The sequence below is a fragment of the Scleropages formosus genome, chromosome 1 (genome assembly GCF_900964775.1).
Source record: "Scleropages formosus chromosome 1, fSclFor1.1, whole genome shotgun sequence".
Taxonomy (NCBI): Eukaryota; Metazoa; Chordata; class Actinopteri; order Osteoglossiformes; family Osteoglossidae; genus Scleropages; species Scleropages formosus.
Window position 1 is genome coordinate 42720351 of NC_041806.1, and position 16231 is coordinate 42736581.

General features: G+C 41.8%; 2 protein-coding genes across 2 annotated transcripts; both read right to left on the bottom strand.

Annotated features, from left to right (window-relative positions):
• Nucleotides 1–1682: 1682 nt before the first annotated feature.
• On the bottom strand, nucleotides 1683–10945 carry gpr63 (G protein-coupled receptor 63). Its single transcript, XM_018743632.2, has 2 exons — nucleotides 10542–10945; nucleotides 1683–3388 (listed from the first exon to the last, which is right to left on the bottom strand). Exon 2 carries the CDS (start codon nucleotides 3121–3123, stop codon nucleotides 1993–1995), a length of 1131 nt encoding a protein of 376 aa, XP_018599148.1. The 5' UTR covers nucleotides 3124–3388; nucleotides 10542–10945; the 3' UTR covers nucleotides 1683–1992.
• A 1012-nt stretch (nucleotides 10946–11957) lies between these two features.
• Nucleotides 11958–14705, bottom strand: ndufaf4 (NADH:ubiquinone oxidoreductase complex assembly factor 4). The gene is made up of 3 exons (XM_018743637.2): nucleotides 14431–14705; nucleotides 13964–14058; nucleotides 11958–13200 (listed from the first exon to the last, which is right to left on the bottom strand). The coding sequence occupies exons 1-3, from the start codon at nucleotides 14561–14563 to the stop codon at nucleotides 12898–12900; spliced, it is 531 nt and encodes a 176-aa protein (XP_018599153.2). The 5' UTR covers nucleotides 14564–14705; the 3' UTR covers nucleotides 11958–12897.
• Between the last annotated feature and the right edge of the window lie 1526 nt (nucleotides 14706–16231).

The following is a 16231-nucleotide window of genomic DNA, read 5'->3' on the forward strand; positions in this document are numbered from 1 at the left end:
ACATTGTCCTGTATATTTGCAAACCTGAGAAGGATCACCTCTGCATCAGTTGCATTAGAATAATGTTTATCTAAAAGGACTCTGCCAGGCTACAGAAACAGCAGCAAGGACAGCTTTGCTTTGAGGCTGCCGGGCCACATTGAAAAACACTAGGATGACATTTTAAAGTAGTTCGTCTGAGTGAGAAAACGCATGTGCCTGTATTCCGCCCAGCTGGAATTCGACACACAACCTCAGAAATGCCTCTTTTCCTGGCTATAAATACCTGTATAGGTTTAAATATTATATAACGATGATGTATCCCACACTCCATTTAGTCTTTTAACAAAATTTATAATGAAAAAACTAAAGAAAGATTTAAACATGTGAAATAAGTTAATATGTTTTACACATATTGCAAATCTTTATGCTAAATTAAACAATCAATCAGGCCAAACACACACGCACTGTCTGAAACCGCTTGTCCTGAGCAGGGTTGCAGCGAGCCGGAGCCTAACCTGGCACCGCAGGGCACAAGGCCAGAGGGGGAGAGAACACACCCAGGGTGGGACGCCAGTCCATCGCAAGGCACCCCAAACAGGACTCGAACCCCAGACCTGCCAGAGAGCAGGACCCAGCCAAACCCACCGCACCACCGCGCCCCCTGTCAAGTCAAACCGTGATGCTGAATACTGTTTGTGCAGCTGATACCCTAACTCAAACATATTGCAGTTGTTCTAGAATAATAAAGACCTTTTTGTCATATAGGGCCACTGGACACATTTTCCATTCTCAGTGTAACCTTATTCATTACCACAAACTTTTGTGGAGAAGTTCTTTATAAAAAGGGAAAGCTGCTACATAAAATCTTTCATTCTGCGTGATCAGATATGTTCATGATTGTTACATAGCATGTAAGGCACAAGCTGCTGGGGAAAAAAAATGTTACAAGGAGAAAGCCAATGAAATAATAACAACGATAAGTGAAGGTGGAGGAGACGTCTTTCCACACAGCGGAGAAACAGGAACTGTTAGGTAACCTGCGTGCCCCTTGAAAACATAAGAGGCACCTGAAGAGAAAGATGCACCTGATTAACAAACATGAGGTACGTGCCCAGAGCCAACAAAGGTGCTGGCAACCCCTCAAGACAGCAGCATCTTTGCACTTGAATGCAAGTCTGTCTATATATTATTTCTCTAGAAGAAAGAAGTCCAATGGGGAAGGAAAAAGGAAACAAAAAAGGTTTTCATTTTGAGAAGACAGGTTGCAACCTTAATGCGCTCAGCAAAAGTACATCCCTGAATGGAAGATGAGGATGCTTCTAGCTAATTTCATAATTTAATGCCATGAAACAAACCCATTTTTTTCTTCACCTTCACGTTGTGTGCATTACCCAAGGTACAGATGGAACGATGAATGCAAACAAAGCCCGTGTGCTGAATAGTCTCTGCCATTCTTATTTCTTTCCACCATGTAGGCGGCACACATATTTGTAGAGGAACTTCAAAAATGAACATTTCTGTAATTTCTTTATGTATTTTTGCTGACATTTTGGGCTTCTTTGTTTCTTCTCTCAGAATCATTTCTCCAGAAACGAATCTCGCACAATTATACTAAGTGCAGTTAATATGAATTGAATTAAAGACTTCAAAGTTGGGCTGTTTTAGCAATGTAACAAACGTCTAATTTTTTATTACATTCAAGTTAAAGTACAGTACACTGAAACTGCACATTATCACCAGATATAGCAGCATTCGAACTGGCATAGACTAAATTGTAGGCACGGATGCTCAAAATAGAAATATCAATATTGAAACCAGTAATAATTTCATTGTTAGACCCTTTCGGAAGGATCCATATAAACAGTAAATTTACACATTCTGTAAACCAGTCATTTATAAGTCAAATCAATGTTATACTTTCAAACAATGGTGAATTACACAATGATTTCCCAGACACTTACAAAGCGGAACAGAGAAGGGGCAAAAGAAGGTGTCTTTTGGATCCGGGTGTCACACGACCGAGCGGTGCTCTCCGCACACGTAGATGGCACTGGGACGAATCCTTCGCTTCGTGTGACCCGGCAGTTGCGGTAGGAATTTAAAGTACTTAGGCATTAGGTCAAGGCAAGCGTCCCGAAACTTCTTGATCCGCCAGTAGTAAATGAGAGGGTTAAGGGCAGACTTGAGGTAGCAGAGCCAGAGAAGCCAGGTGCTGATTTCAAAAAAGTTTGCCCGGTTGTAGAAGCCCCGATTGAAGGTAGAGATGAGGCTGTACGTGGTGAAGGGTGCCCAGCACACTGTGAAGACTGAAAAGAGAATGAGGATGGTGGTGAAGGCACGTGTCTTGAAGCTCATGTCTATGTTCATCTGGAAGGGCTTCTGCAGGCTCATGAGACCCAGCTTGCTGGCCTGGCTCAGGCAGATGCTGTCTGGGTGACTGTGGATGCGAATTGCGTTGTGACGGACTGTACCGAGGATGCCCATGAAAGTGTACAGCATTACCATAAAGGGCACAAAAAAGAAGACTAATGTAATGAGGATCACATAGGCATGGTAGCCCGGCTCAGTAGTGTAGCCAAAAACGCACTGTGGCGCCCTGGAGGGGACCTGAAGGTATGGTTCGCCTATGGCCAGAGGGAAGGAGAAGCAGAAGGAAAAAACCCAGGAGAAACCTATCAGAACTTTAGCCCTGTAAGGACTCAGTTTGTCCTGCTTTTGGACAATTATGAGGAATCGGTCAATGCTTATTATAAGTAGAATTGCGGCACCTTCAATGACAAAAAGCCAGAAGAACATGGCTGACACCCGACAGAAAACATCTCCAAAGATCCAGCGAGTGGTTACCACGGTGACCAGGGCAAAGGGCATGTTCAGGATGGCCAGCATCATGTCTGCAAAAGCCAAGCTGGCCAGCAGGATGTTGATGGCCGAGCGCATGGCGGACCTTTGGTACACCATGAGGCAAACGACCACATTTCCAAGGAAAGCCACCAGCAGTATGGAGATGATGACAATGAGAAAGAAGATTTGGAGAGGCAGGTTGAGACTCTGCTCATTGTCCTGGGGGCTGAAGGTAGGTGTCCCCCTGTCCATGAATGCCTGGTAATCAGAGGAACTGTTCTCAGCTGAAACGTCAGCCATGTCACGTTGTGCACCTAGATGCAGCTGAGATAGGTTCACACGTTTCTCTGTTTAGGTTATGAAGGTGCTGTTGGTTTCCCCTGCCTCCATGGTGGGGTTATCGGCCGAGAAAACCATTCTTCCCAGGGGAGTGCAGGCATGGCCAGCATCATCATCATCATCATCATCATCATCATCATCACAGAAGCCCTGTTGTCCACCACGATGCCTTCTGCTCAAGCACTCTTGTACTTAGCTTTATTCATCTCTGCAGAGCTGGGAGACCCTAGGAGGGAGAAAGGAAGAACAAAACAAAAATTATTTTTGTTTTATAACAATGTACACTGGGACCGCTTGTTATGAACGCATGCGAACATTTTCCATTTTCACTTGTATTTTGTTCACGTTCCCATTTTCAAAAATACAGCTGGTAGTGTAGTGGTTAGAACTGCTGGCTTTAGAGCCAAAGGCTGCAGGCTTGAATCCCACTTCCAGCTGTAGTACCCTTGAGCAAGGTACTTATTCTAAATTGTTCCAGTAAAATTACCCAGCTGTAGAAACGGGTGAATAACTGCACGTAGCTTAACATCGTAAGTTGCTCTGTAAGTGTGTTCCTGCAAACAGACACTAGTTGGCAGCAACGCACTCAAGAGCAGGAATGAGGGACCAGGTTCATTCTGTAGAGATGCTCAGTTTACAGATTGTGTCTGGTGTTGCTTGCCGTTGGCGATCAGTAACAAAAATGACAAACGCTGTACGTGTTTACGAGGAACAATCCAAAATACGTAAGAGTTTGTGCAGCTAATTCTTAACTTCGGAAAAGTCCGATTCTGTCATATTTACTTTTAAATGATCCATTCTGCTCTGCGTCTACATTTAACGTTTGTCGTTCCAGATGAACCATCGGCTGGTGGGAAATGCTGGAAGATTACACAAGGAAGTTGTACACTTGATTTAATTTAGTTACTTTATGAAAAGAAATGCAGAGGTTATTCACACAATAAATATAAACCATATATTAAAGCACACAAAACATTCATTACTCCTACAAAGAGCCACTCAAATATACACATCTAATAAACATTTTGCCTGACTTATGGGAGCCCTGGTCTGCAGTAGAAATCAAAGTAGGAAAATGTCACATTTATGTTTGTCGTTCTGTTTTGACGACCAGATATTTCAGCTGAAAGCACTTTGTGTCCTGCTCTCATGGTGCTAAAGGAGATTTTGGCAGAGAGTAACGTGGTGCAAAAGCAAATGTCCCCTGGGAACAACTTGAGGCTGCAATAAAAAGCTTATCACTTATGTAAACATTGGATACAGTTATTTTAAACCTGGTTTCAATGTCAACAGCACACATTATGGTCACTTGCTATTTTTCTGGCACTTCCTTTAATGGGCTGATGGCTTGTCCATTCTGGGCACATTTTTTTTAAATATTTTGCCTATATCTCCAAAACTAAACAAAATTAATGTGTTTTCTGTCTTTATCCATTTTACACTTACTGAACTAAAAAGTGGGCAGCACAGTGGCACAGTGGGTAGCACTGGTGCCTCACCTCTCTTGGGGTGTGGGTTTGAAAGTCTGCAGATTTGAATCCAGCTCAGTCTGCATGGAGTTTGTAAGTTCTCTCATGTTTGTGTGGGGTTCCTTTAGCTAGTCTGGATACCCCCCACAGTCCACAGATCCTGTGTGTGAGTGAACTTTATGTGTGAACGAGTGTGCGATTGCCCTGTGATGGAGTGGTGTCCTTTCCAGTGTGTTCCCAGTCCCAGCTGTGCACCATACAACCCTGCAGTGGACAAGCAGATGTTATAGCAGAAGGATGGATAAACACAAAAAGTCCACATTAAGAGTCAGAAAACAGCTCTGTCCTTATAGTAGCACCTTTACATGTGCAGACTGAATGAGAACAGAAGTGCGTGATTGACAACTGGTTGCTCATATCTATCAACTGGCCTTTGAATGTACACATACATTTCCAGCAGTAGTTTTACAATTTTTGTAATCTAAATCAATGCAAACACAATTCACAAAGCCAAAATACCTACAAAAATCTCAATTTTCGCCAATAAATTACCATTTAACTAGAGCCACTTTACAGATAGCAGTTTCAGTTTTATGTACTATTTATATAGCAAGATTTTTACTGAAGCAATTGAGGTCAACTTTTTTCCGGAACAACGGCTGTGCCCCTCCTGAACTTCCATCTGATGGAAACAAAAAAGCAAATAGTATTTATAGCCTGAAGAAATTAATACGAGAAAGCAGATAACTATACGAATATCAGCCACTACATCCTAAAGACCATGTTAGACATCATCTGTCAGCATAACAAGTATGGCAGCTACCAGACTAATCATGTATTGTTTTATATGGTTAACCCTACTACTTTCTGCAGATGTAGCATGTAAAATACCATTTACTGTAAAAAAAAAAAAAAAAATAAAATAAATAAATAAATAAAAAGTGATGCAGTTAAAAACACAGCTGATAGCTGTATATGTGGGGAGGAAAGACAATAATAATAATAATAAGGATGCTGTTGAATACAAATACTGCACCTTGCGACTGATCATCTTCCTAATTTATGCACCTACTGCTCTTCTTGTGTAAAAAAACAGGGGCACATGTGGGGGCTGCAGGTGGGCACGCATCTGTGGGAAGCTACATTCGCCACCTCCCTGGCAAGCTGAAGGCACACGCCAGGCTAAAAATAGAGCCGCATTAAGAATCAAAGTCGTGCAAGGTGTCCCCATGCAGCGCATGCAGTCTAACGGCAAAACCATTCAATACAACTGACTTTTGTTTTATCTCTTGCTTCCGCATTATCTGAAAACCTTAGGATTGCTAGAAGTATTGCGATACATTGTGCAACGGGCATCTAATATCTAATAATGACTGAAAGCATTTACAGCTTACCTGCGTATTCTCTGCTTAACATAATTTCTTAATTTCAAAAAACGGAACAGGCAATCTTGATCCTAAATCCACTATTTATAGAATATGCACCTAATTAAAATTAATCGCCCGATTTAACACGTACACGTTTGGATGCCTTCTGTCTGGCGGCTGCGCAACCAAAGAAATTCAGGAAATGACACAGTTCTTCTGAAGACACCAGCATCCTTCAAAAATAAGAGTGATACTGACCCACAAGATCATACATACTTAACCCTTTTCTGACAACGTTTAACCACCTTTGATTAGCAACACAGGGGGGTGCGGTGGTGCAGTGGGTTGGTCCGGATCCTGCTCTTCAGTGGTTCGAGTCCCGCTTGGGGTGCCTTACGACGGACTGGCATCCCGTCCTGGGTATGTCCCCTCCCCCTCCGACCTTACGCCCTGTGTGCCGGGTTAGGCTCCGGTTCCCCGTGCCCTCTATGGGGCGAGCGGTTCAGATGGATTAGCAACATGCACATGGGCTGAAGCCACTTGTCCTGAGTGGGGTTGTGGCAAACCGGAGCCTAACCCAGCAGCGCAGGGCGTGGGGCTGGAGGAAGAGGGGAAACACCCAGGATGGGACACCAGTCCGCCGCAAGGCACCCCGAGCGGGACTCGAACCCCAGACCCGCCGGAGAACAGGACCCGGCCAAGCCCGCCGCGTCACCGCGCACCCCGATTCGCAACAGGATGTGCCAATTTGACAATTTCACCAGGGGGACATGTACCATAAATCTCACACAGAAACACAGGCAATGGAACTATTCCAACTGCCCAAGGAGCTGCAAAGAAATTAAAGACAGTGGCTTTCCATAGAGTGGGGGGGATATATTCACCGAAACCATAGTAACCACGAGAAAAAGATCCGCGTGGTACCTTGCAAGTCCCAGATAACGCTGCATGTTGAGCAGTTGTGGAACCTAGCAACAGAGTCTGGTCTTTCATCGTGTAGTTGCTGCTCCGACTCCCATGTTTGACAACACGGTCACAATTAAATGGTCTCTAAGACACACGGTGGAATGGCACGAGCACAGAACATGTATTACACATTATTCTATCACAAAATACATACAAAAACACAACTGGAGCATATATTTTGCAAATGACTAAAACTGGGAAAAAACAAAATGCATGACTATTACTCATTCGACAAGCAATTAAATCAGGTGTAATTGCTATAGGAACAGTTCACCTGTTAGAACTGTTGGCAAAACTGTTGATTTTTGAACGAGGCGCCGTAACCTGCGAATGATAAATTGCCTCTGAAAAGAAGCTTTAACTGTGCGAACCCCATTTTGACTACACCTTACATGTATATACATCTTGTAACAGAGAATATTTGACTGACTGCTTCAAATTTCAGCTTTTCAGCCAATGAAAAAACGAATAACTTCTGTGGAACGTAAAATACAATTTGTATAGGTAAAAAAATACATAGACGCTTTCTGTAAGCACTCTCTTATTTCATGTGAAGCTATTCTTCTAAGTTGCCTTGGAAAAAGACATCAGCTAAAGAAAGTAATTAATAACAACAAAACGCAATAGAGTATATACTGTATATACCCACACACCATTCCATAGCATTTATTGCGAATTTTCATTTTGTATCAAATCTTTTTTTTGAATCTTTCTGTAAAATGTCTTTGGTCTCCAAGTGTTTCCTCAGTACTGAGAGAGCAACAAGGTTGCTAACAGGATGATTATCAAACATTGCAGTGATTGTTAGTCACAGTGTATTTATTTACTTACTGATCTATATTTGCCTTGAGTCTCTTGTCTCCATAGCAACAAGGTAGTGGACGAAAATGCAATGAATCACGCAAGGACTGCTTTCACATGCCTTGGCAGATGCTGTCAGGCAAGCAGCAGTGGGTATTCAGATTGCAGTTGCTCAGTGCAACCAGGGCAGCTGGGCGAATGTGTTCCCTCAACAGTGGAGCTGTACTCTACGGAAGCATAGCGTGTCCCTAATTCAAATGGTACATGCCACATAGACCTATTGCTTCTTTTGGCTACTGTTATCATGGTAACTGTGCTTACCACACCTCTAACACATGACTACCCTACTGCCAAAGTATTACTGACAGGTTCCATGTGTTGAGCATGGAAAGGAAAATTCAAAAGATGACCAAATTTTTTTTTCCAGTTAAGCAGAAAAATGGCATTAGACCTAGGAAATAAAATCAGAGACAAAAGGATTGCTTCTCCTTTTCAGCTTTAAGTTTGTACAGTTTTCTCACACACATACTTGTGCAAGGCTTTGATAACTGCATACCAAAATTTACTTTGTAATTTTCAATTTCTCTGAAAATGTGCATGGCTGACTTCAGAAATGCAGAAACAGGAATGCTGAATTTCAATTGACATAAAACCCAGATCAAACCCACATTATACATGAATGCACAGGAAAAATTAATTGCAGTTATGATATTGCATTTCATTTTTCAGTCTTGAATTTTCTTTTTTTTTCTTTCGAGAGGGAGTGTGGTGGCACAGCTGGTTTGACCAGTGCCTGCTCTATGGTGGGTCTGGGATTTGAGCCCTGCTTGGGGTGCCTTGTGAAGGACTGGCATCCTGTCCTGGGTGTGTCCCCTCCCCCTTTAGCCTTGCACCCTGTGTTGTTGGCGGGGCTCCGGCTCGCTGCGACCCTCCGCTGGGGACAAGCGGTTGTTGGCGATGGATGGAATTTTCTTTTGAATTATGCTGGCAGTATACCTTTTATAAAATTTCCTTTGGAAATCCTTGCAAAAATCACTGGGGAATTTGGAGAGGGGACATATTGATTTTCATTTGCACAATAATTGATAGCGTGGTAGCACAGCAAGTAGCGCTGCTGTCTCACAGCACCTGGGTGGTGTGAGAGGATGTGGGTTCAATCCCCACTCAGTCTGTGTGGAGTTTGCATGTTCTCCCTGTGTCTGTGTGAGTTTCCTCTGGGTGCTCTGGTTTCCTCCCACAGTCCAAAGACATGCTGTTCTGGTTCCCCATAGTGTGTGAGTGACAGAGTGTGTGTGTTCCACTGATGTATGGATGAGTGACCCAGTGAAAGTAGTATATCTAGCAGTATAAGTCACCTTGGTGAATAAGGTGTGTGGGCTCATAACACTACAAAGAGTTCAGTGGAAGTTGCTTTGGAGAAAAGTGTCTGCTAAATTAATAAATGTAAATAATTACAACAGATAAATTTCCCAGCAAATGTATAATTTATAGACATTTTAAATCTGACTGCTTCTTAGTTCACCAAAACACATACACACACACATATATAGAAACATTCTTTCTGCAACATTTCATCACTGATTTCATCCTCTCGGTATCTTTGCTTTTGTCACACCTGACAACCACACAACCATATGCAATTTCATGTCGCGGAGAAACAAGGCATTGAATTAGCAACCGTGAAATCGGGAGCACAGCAGCAGAATGAGTCATATGTTGAGACACATAAAGCAGAATTAAAAGTGCCCTGTGATCAAATTTATCAGTGTCACCCAAGAGGGCTTCCCGGGCCTCATCTTCGCTGAACAGGGTGGAGGATGTGCACCAGTCATTTATGAAGTAACCACTTTATCGTATCTGATGGAATGACTGGAACAAAGATGGAAATAAAATCTGGGACTGGACTTGTAAATCACTGTCACCATACATTAACAATTCCTAAATAATTGCAAATCTAACCTATTCATCGGTTAAAAAATTAATTTCTCACAAAATTCATCGCTATTTAGCACTTTCATGTAACAATAATAAATAAGAACAGTCAAAAAATGACTGCATCATTAATAATTTATGCAAAGTGATTACTCCAGCATTCTCCAAGCTCTGGTATCCGCAGATGATGTTAAATGGTCCTCTTTACAGCCCTTAACTGACTGCATAAAACCCAACCATAATCACGTTTATTACTAGCGAATTATTACAGAATAAAGCGGTCCACATGCACTGAGAAACAGGTTAAATATTCAGCTCGATGCACCACACAACTGGGTTTGCATATTTCAACCCTCCCAAGAGCACCTTACGCCTACAAAGTTTTCAGAATAAAAAAAAATAAATATAGCATAAAAATTAAAGAAAATTATTGCGGTTTTGAATTACAGTTTCATATATAATATATATATAATTGCACCAAGTCTTACAGTGATATGATATATATTATATGATGTTATGATATTATATGATATTATGTGATATATATATAATTATATTCCAAGACTTGGTGCAGTTGGGTAACTGTGAAGCAATAAGTAATAGTAACATGGGTGAAATGATGCGTTTAAAGCAACATGATTCATTTCATCGATATAAACCGCTACAATGTTGCATAAGAAATCTTCAAAAGTGTTTCATTCGGAGACGATATGTTTCGACTTGCACTCACTATGCCCGTAAAGCGAAAAGCCATGAGCTGTGTTGATACGCTGTTGATGTTTCCTAGACTGTTATATTAAATACATCATCATGAATACCAGTGAGTGACTGTACACTGATTTACCTTGTTCTCCTCTTTCTTCACTCACTGGGATGGTGCCGGAGACATTGGCGTCAGCCACTTGGGGCAGTCAATGAAAATCCACAGCAGGCAGCGCAGCTATCCAGCTCGCAGACGTTATGGTTATTAATATATCTAATAATGGATATTATTTTAAGTGGCGGCTGCGTTTTCGGGCTCTTTCGAGAAAGCGCTGCTCAAATCAGACGTGCTCATCATTTTGTGCCCTACCTCTTATTCCCAGATTTCTCACTGGTATATTTCCCATTCCCGAGTTTATTTTAGCACGGTGAGTTTGAGAATTGGATGTACATGCCGCTACCAACTCAGCCCATGTTTTCTCTCCAGTTGTTTCTGAACACAAAGCTCCCACCGCACACCCGCTCCCACTGGAAGGGAGCACAGCGGCCGATCAACGGTAAGAAGTACAACAATGAGCGTGGAGGACTCTCTTGACTGACAGGAATTTTATCCAATCGAGATTGTGGGAGTTCCTACTGGAACGTGGAAGTAGAACAATCAGAGCGAGGGTCTTCTTTGACTGACGGATATTCCATCCAATGGGATTTGCCGGAGCTCCTGGTGAAACGCGAAAGTGTAGGCGACTCTGTATTCACTGACAAAGCTGCTGTCAAATCGGATTTGAGGCGCTACTGTTAAAAAAAGTAGAGTGCGGTCGGATTTTACGTAGTTTACTCACGCGCGACCAGTTTTACGTGTGCAGCCTCTGATTTCATAGTTTTTTTTTGGTGGAAAATGCAAACATATATTCCTTGTGTGAATAACACTTTGGAAAGCACCGCACGCCGAGGTAGTGAGCTACATGATCAGTCCTCGCCTGGGTTACTCATCCCCAGTGTTTCCTAGGTCTCGAACATGGATTTTCGTGACTATAAATCATGCAGCATTGGAATAAATTGTTTTTTTTTTTTTTTTAAATATTTTGAACAAATGCAATATGCTTTAAAAAAAAAAAACATTATTATGCTTGCTCTTGTTTTGTAAACGCAAGCTTATACCACCCCCTACAACTTTTATCTAACGACTCGGATCTGCGCGTTCCATCAATCCCACAATTCCCTGGGAAACTGAAACTCCACGCGCGGCGTCCTTCCGGTCTATTTTGGCGGTGGGCGGATCCATTGACTCGCACCGCGCGTGGAGGAGGTGTCCGCAGAACTCTCTTTAATTTTTAACGCTGACGACTCGTTTTTCGAATAAACAATCTTTTTGACTAAAATCTGGCTGTAAATTTGACTAAAATCTTTTGACTGTAAATCTGATTCTCCTTTAAAAAATGTTTTGTAACCGAGCTATCTATGTTTATAAAGTCGACCTTTTATTCATTATCAGCAATAATGGAGAAGCAGGGAAGGCAATAGTATTTTACATGATCTGTGAAATAAATATAGTATCACAGTTTTATTTTGGGTGATTTATCCTCTAGTCTACTACAGGCTTCCTAGCTATAAAATTATGAGCTGCTCATTTAAATTAGTTATTCCTATGTGATCTCAGCCATTAAAAAAAAACACTTGAGTTATTACAGTACCACCCAAATTGACCTGGTATAAAATACCGTAGAAAACCTAACAAATGCTGTAAATAAATGTGGACAAAAATTGGAGAGTTATAGCCACAGCCAAACCACCAGAACCAGCTGGACATAATGCCCTATATTAACAAAACATTTATTACTTTTACATAATTATTGCCATTATTTTGTCTTCTCTTAGCCCATCTTTGTCCTTGGTGTCCTGTCAAGCCTTTAGGGCCATGAGGTACAATACAAATAGTGCACACAAGTTTATACTTCTATTTCTCAAACTTAGTCCAGGTGATTTTCCATCCACCCTTAAAAAGTACGCAACTGGGTTGCTACAAATACCACGTGTCCCATCGAAAAGACAAAGATCTTACGTTATTTTTGAGCCTCTTGGATTCATCTCCCATTTTGGTATTATTTGTGGCATCGTAAATGACAAAAATTTAATTACATCAGCATCTACTACGTGAAAATGTATCACATATGTCAGGCTTCACAAATCCTTACATAACATCTAGGGCTCAATTTACAGTATGAATATTAAAAATACCACAGGCAGTTTTTCATAATCTTGACATAAATAGATACCAGAAAATATGCAATTAAATATTTATATACTGACATAAGTCAGACAGTGTGCATCAATACTAATTGCATTGAATTCTTCCCACTTCCACTACAACACTGATTCTACTTGGTACTGTAGTAAGTGAAAAACAAAACATACACAATGAAATAATATTGCAGAAGTCTCCATGTACACAAAAAATTGAAAATGTCTACTTAAACCAAGAATACTACAGAGTACAGCTGCTAACTAGCTTCTATCTTTTTGGTGACCTTTGACTTGGGTGGTATAATTTTTACATCAAAGGGGATAAAGAATTCTAGAAGTGCCTTCGCATCCTTTAAGTCTAAAGAGTACTCCTGGGCTATTCTCTCGGGGGTCCACGTCTTGGGGTCACGTTTGTGCTGGTTAAGGGCATTAAGAGCCTCCACAATGGACAGTTTGCCTTTTGGGACGTCTGTGATTTCACTGATGCCATAGGGGTTGTTAGGCAGACTGATCTTCAGCAGTCGACGTTCCTCCACTTGTGTTTTCTTAAGTTGCAAGGGCTGTATGAGTTCAGAAGTGCAGATTGGAGCACGTTAGATAAGTGAGAAGACCAGAGTGGCAGCATGCATGTAAGCAACAAAAGGTACAAAACTTTTAACGTTTCAGCAAAAGGTACATTTGTAAGGTGTTTAAAATATGACAGCCTTGACCTCATTTAACCTCTGGGATTAGTCAAGGTTCAGAGAGGCAGGCGACACTGATATAAAGCACTCAAACGTACATAAATGTTGCTCAGCATCCCCTCGGAGTGTACGTCTATATTACTGATTCAACACCTCGGTAATCAAAAATAAACGTAAATCATTATGCATTCATTTAGCTGATGCTTTTCTCTGAAGTGACTTACAACATTAAGTTGCTTATTTACCCATTTATACATTTAGCTGATGCATTTCTTCAAAGCAACTTACAATTATTTACCCATTTTTATACAGCTTAGTAATTTTTTTTTTTTTTTTTTTTTACTGGAGCAATTTAGGGTAAGTACTTTATTCACAGGTACTACAAGGGAAACTTTCTGTATGATTAACCACATAATCATGGTCAGCACTTGTCACTGCAATCAGAGGACCTGGGTTCAAATCCTTGCTCCCTGCTGTTACCCTTCAGCAAGGTAGTGGTTAGAGCAGCTGCCTTTGGACCCAAAGGTTGCAGGTTCAAATCTCACTTCTTGTAGTGATGACAGCTTGACATAAGTAGTAGATGATGACTTCGTGTGTGTGTGTTTGTGTGAGAGAGAGATCTCTAGGAGCAGGCCCTGACCTTGGCTGGAGGGTCTTTGGACTCCACATACACCGACTTCAGCAGCCTTAAAAGAGGCTCGTTCTTCTTATGGATGGATTCCATTAGATCAGGAGCTGAAATATATGGTCCATATGGATCATGGGGAGCAAATCATGCGTAGCCGGTTATACAACTTCAACTTCATCATGTACAGCAACCGTGGCAGTAGGCAAGACTTCTGGAATGTTCCCGCTACTACTAAAACAAGTTGTTCACACTGCGAGCCCAGGACATTTCCTCCTGCTCCTCCACGTACGGTTATTATAAAAGTCCATTTTAATGCTCACTTTTAAAAACAAATCATTGGCAAATGGGAGCTAATTTTTGCACCTCATCCGCGCCGCACTGACTGACAGCAATTTTACACGTTATCATCCGATCCTGACTCACACACAGTCACTATCACAGACGAAATGTGAAAGTTTGCTCACAGAAAGTTAACTTACTCTGGTAAGCTTGCTCAATATTTTTGGTCGAAGGATGTCGAGGGGCCACTTTAGGTTTAGCTTTGTCAATTTCTCTGTGTACCCGATTTTCCAAGTTAAAATTTCTCAACGCTCGCGTAACGCGTGACCCCATCTTCTTTGTCGCAAGAGTTAAACTCACGCCGTGAAACTTTATACTCGGACAACACGATTCACTACGGTGAGCGAAATGGCTCTAGCTTCTTATCCACTCTCAAGAAGTGAAAGGCCGACCACCGTTTACGCTTCAACATAACCCCCGGGAAACTTTATGCTCGGACTGAAGAGGTACCAAGGAGAGCGACAACGATCACACTTTATAAATTTAACAACCGCGCTCCGTTTGCCGAGCGGCCTCTAGTGGGTCGGAGGCCTTTTGAATGACAGCTGTAAAAATTAAAAAGTAGTTATTTACGTTATTAAAATATGGATGATCGTAAACATTCGGAATCTAAAGCAAATAAGCTAGAAAATACGAAAAAAACGTGAAATAAAGCGCTGTTATTTAGTATTTTCTGAGGAATCGGGTGACCAGCAGATGACAGCAAAATGCAAATAATCACATGATGAGAATTATGGGACTGAAAAATTGGTCTGAAAGACAGCCTTTTCCATTTAATGTAAATTTTGGGATTTGATGACAATTTCCTTTAATGTTCATTTTTTCATTTTAAGCACAAAACTGGTAAAACCGTCCAAACTTACCGTTAACACGTTTATTACGTTGTTAATGAGCTATTGCAGACTTGTGCTGGTACAGGCTGGTAGTGCGGAATTGACACAGGCCCTGACTTCTCAGAAAGCTGCTTGCCTGTGTTCAGACGAGTAACCATCTGGTACTGATATTCTGCTTGCGACAAACACCATACAGAGTCCCTTTAAAGTAGACGGAGAATAGGAAAGTGAAACATTCTTTACTTCTTGTGTCATCCGCTGAACTGCAACGCCCTAAGTGGAAGAGCAGCTCGGCCGGTGCTTGTGAATGAAGCAGGGGACCAGGGACGCCTCTCTGCATCTTTTTGCTCGGTCCGTGTCAGACGTACTGCGCACCCGATCGGTTCTGTTCCCTCTTCTCGCTGATAATTGTGACTGCCTTCATTCAGCCAGCTCATCGCTGGAGCAAAATCTTTTGCATTTACATGACACTTTTCTCCAAAGCAACTTACCATGTTAAGGTTACAGTTATTTACCCATTTATACAGCTGGGTAATTTTTTACTGGAGCAATTTAGGGTAAGTACCTTGCTCAAGTCCCGTCCTGGGTGTGTCCCCTCCCCCTCCGGCCTTATGCCCTGTGTGCCGGGTTAGGCTCTGGTTCCCTGTGTTGCGAGCGGTTCGGACAGACCTTGCTCAAGGGTACTACAGTAGGAGGTGAAGCTCAAACCTATGACCTCTTGAGTCCAAAGGTAGTTGCTCTAACCACTACACTACTAGCTGTCCTTTTGGCCTGCATTGTCTCTACTCCACAGGGGCTTTTTTTGGCTGCTCCTTCCTTTTGACAGAGATAATGAACATCACCTATCCAGCTGTGCGAGACATGATTCAGCTCAATTTAAGGTACACCAGAGACAACTTTAAAAAACACTGCGCATTTTTGAGTGACAGGCAACAACAAAGCAGTTTGTCATCTGTGATGTGCAGTGTTGGACTTTGCATTCATAATTCATCATAGTCAAAAATTAGGTTCCGGCCTTTGATTATGATAAACCCAGAAAAGTGGACTGGAGATGATGTTATGATTTCGACGCCTGGATGTGGTGATCTGACATATACGTCATAATTTT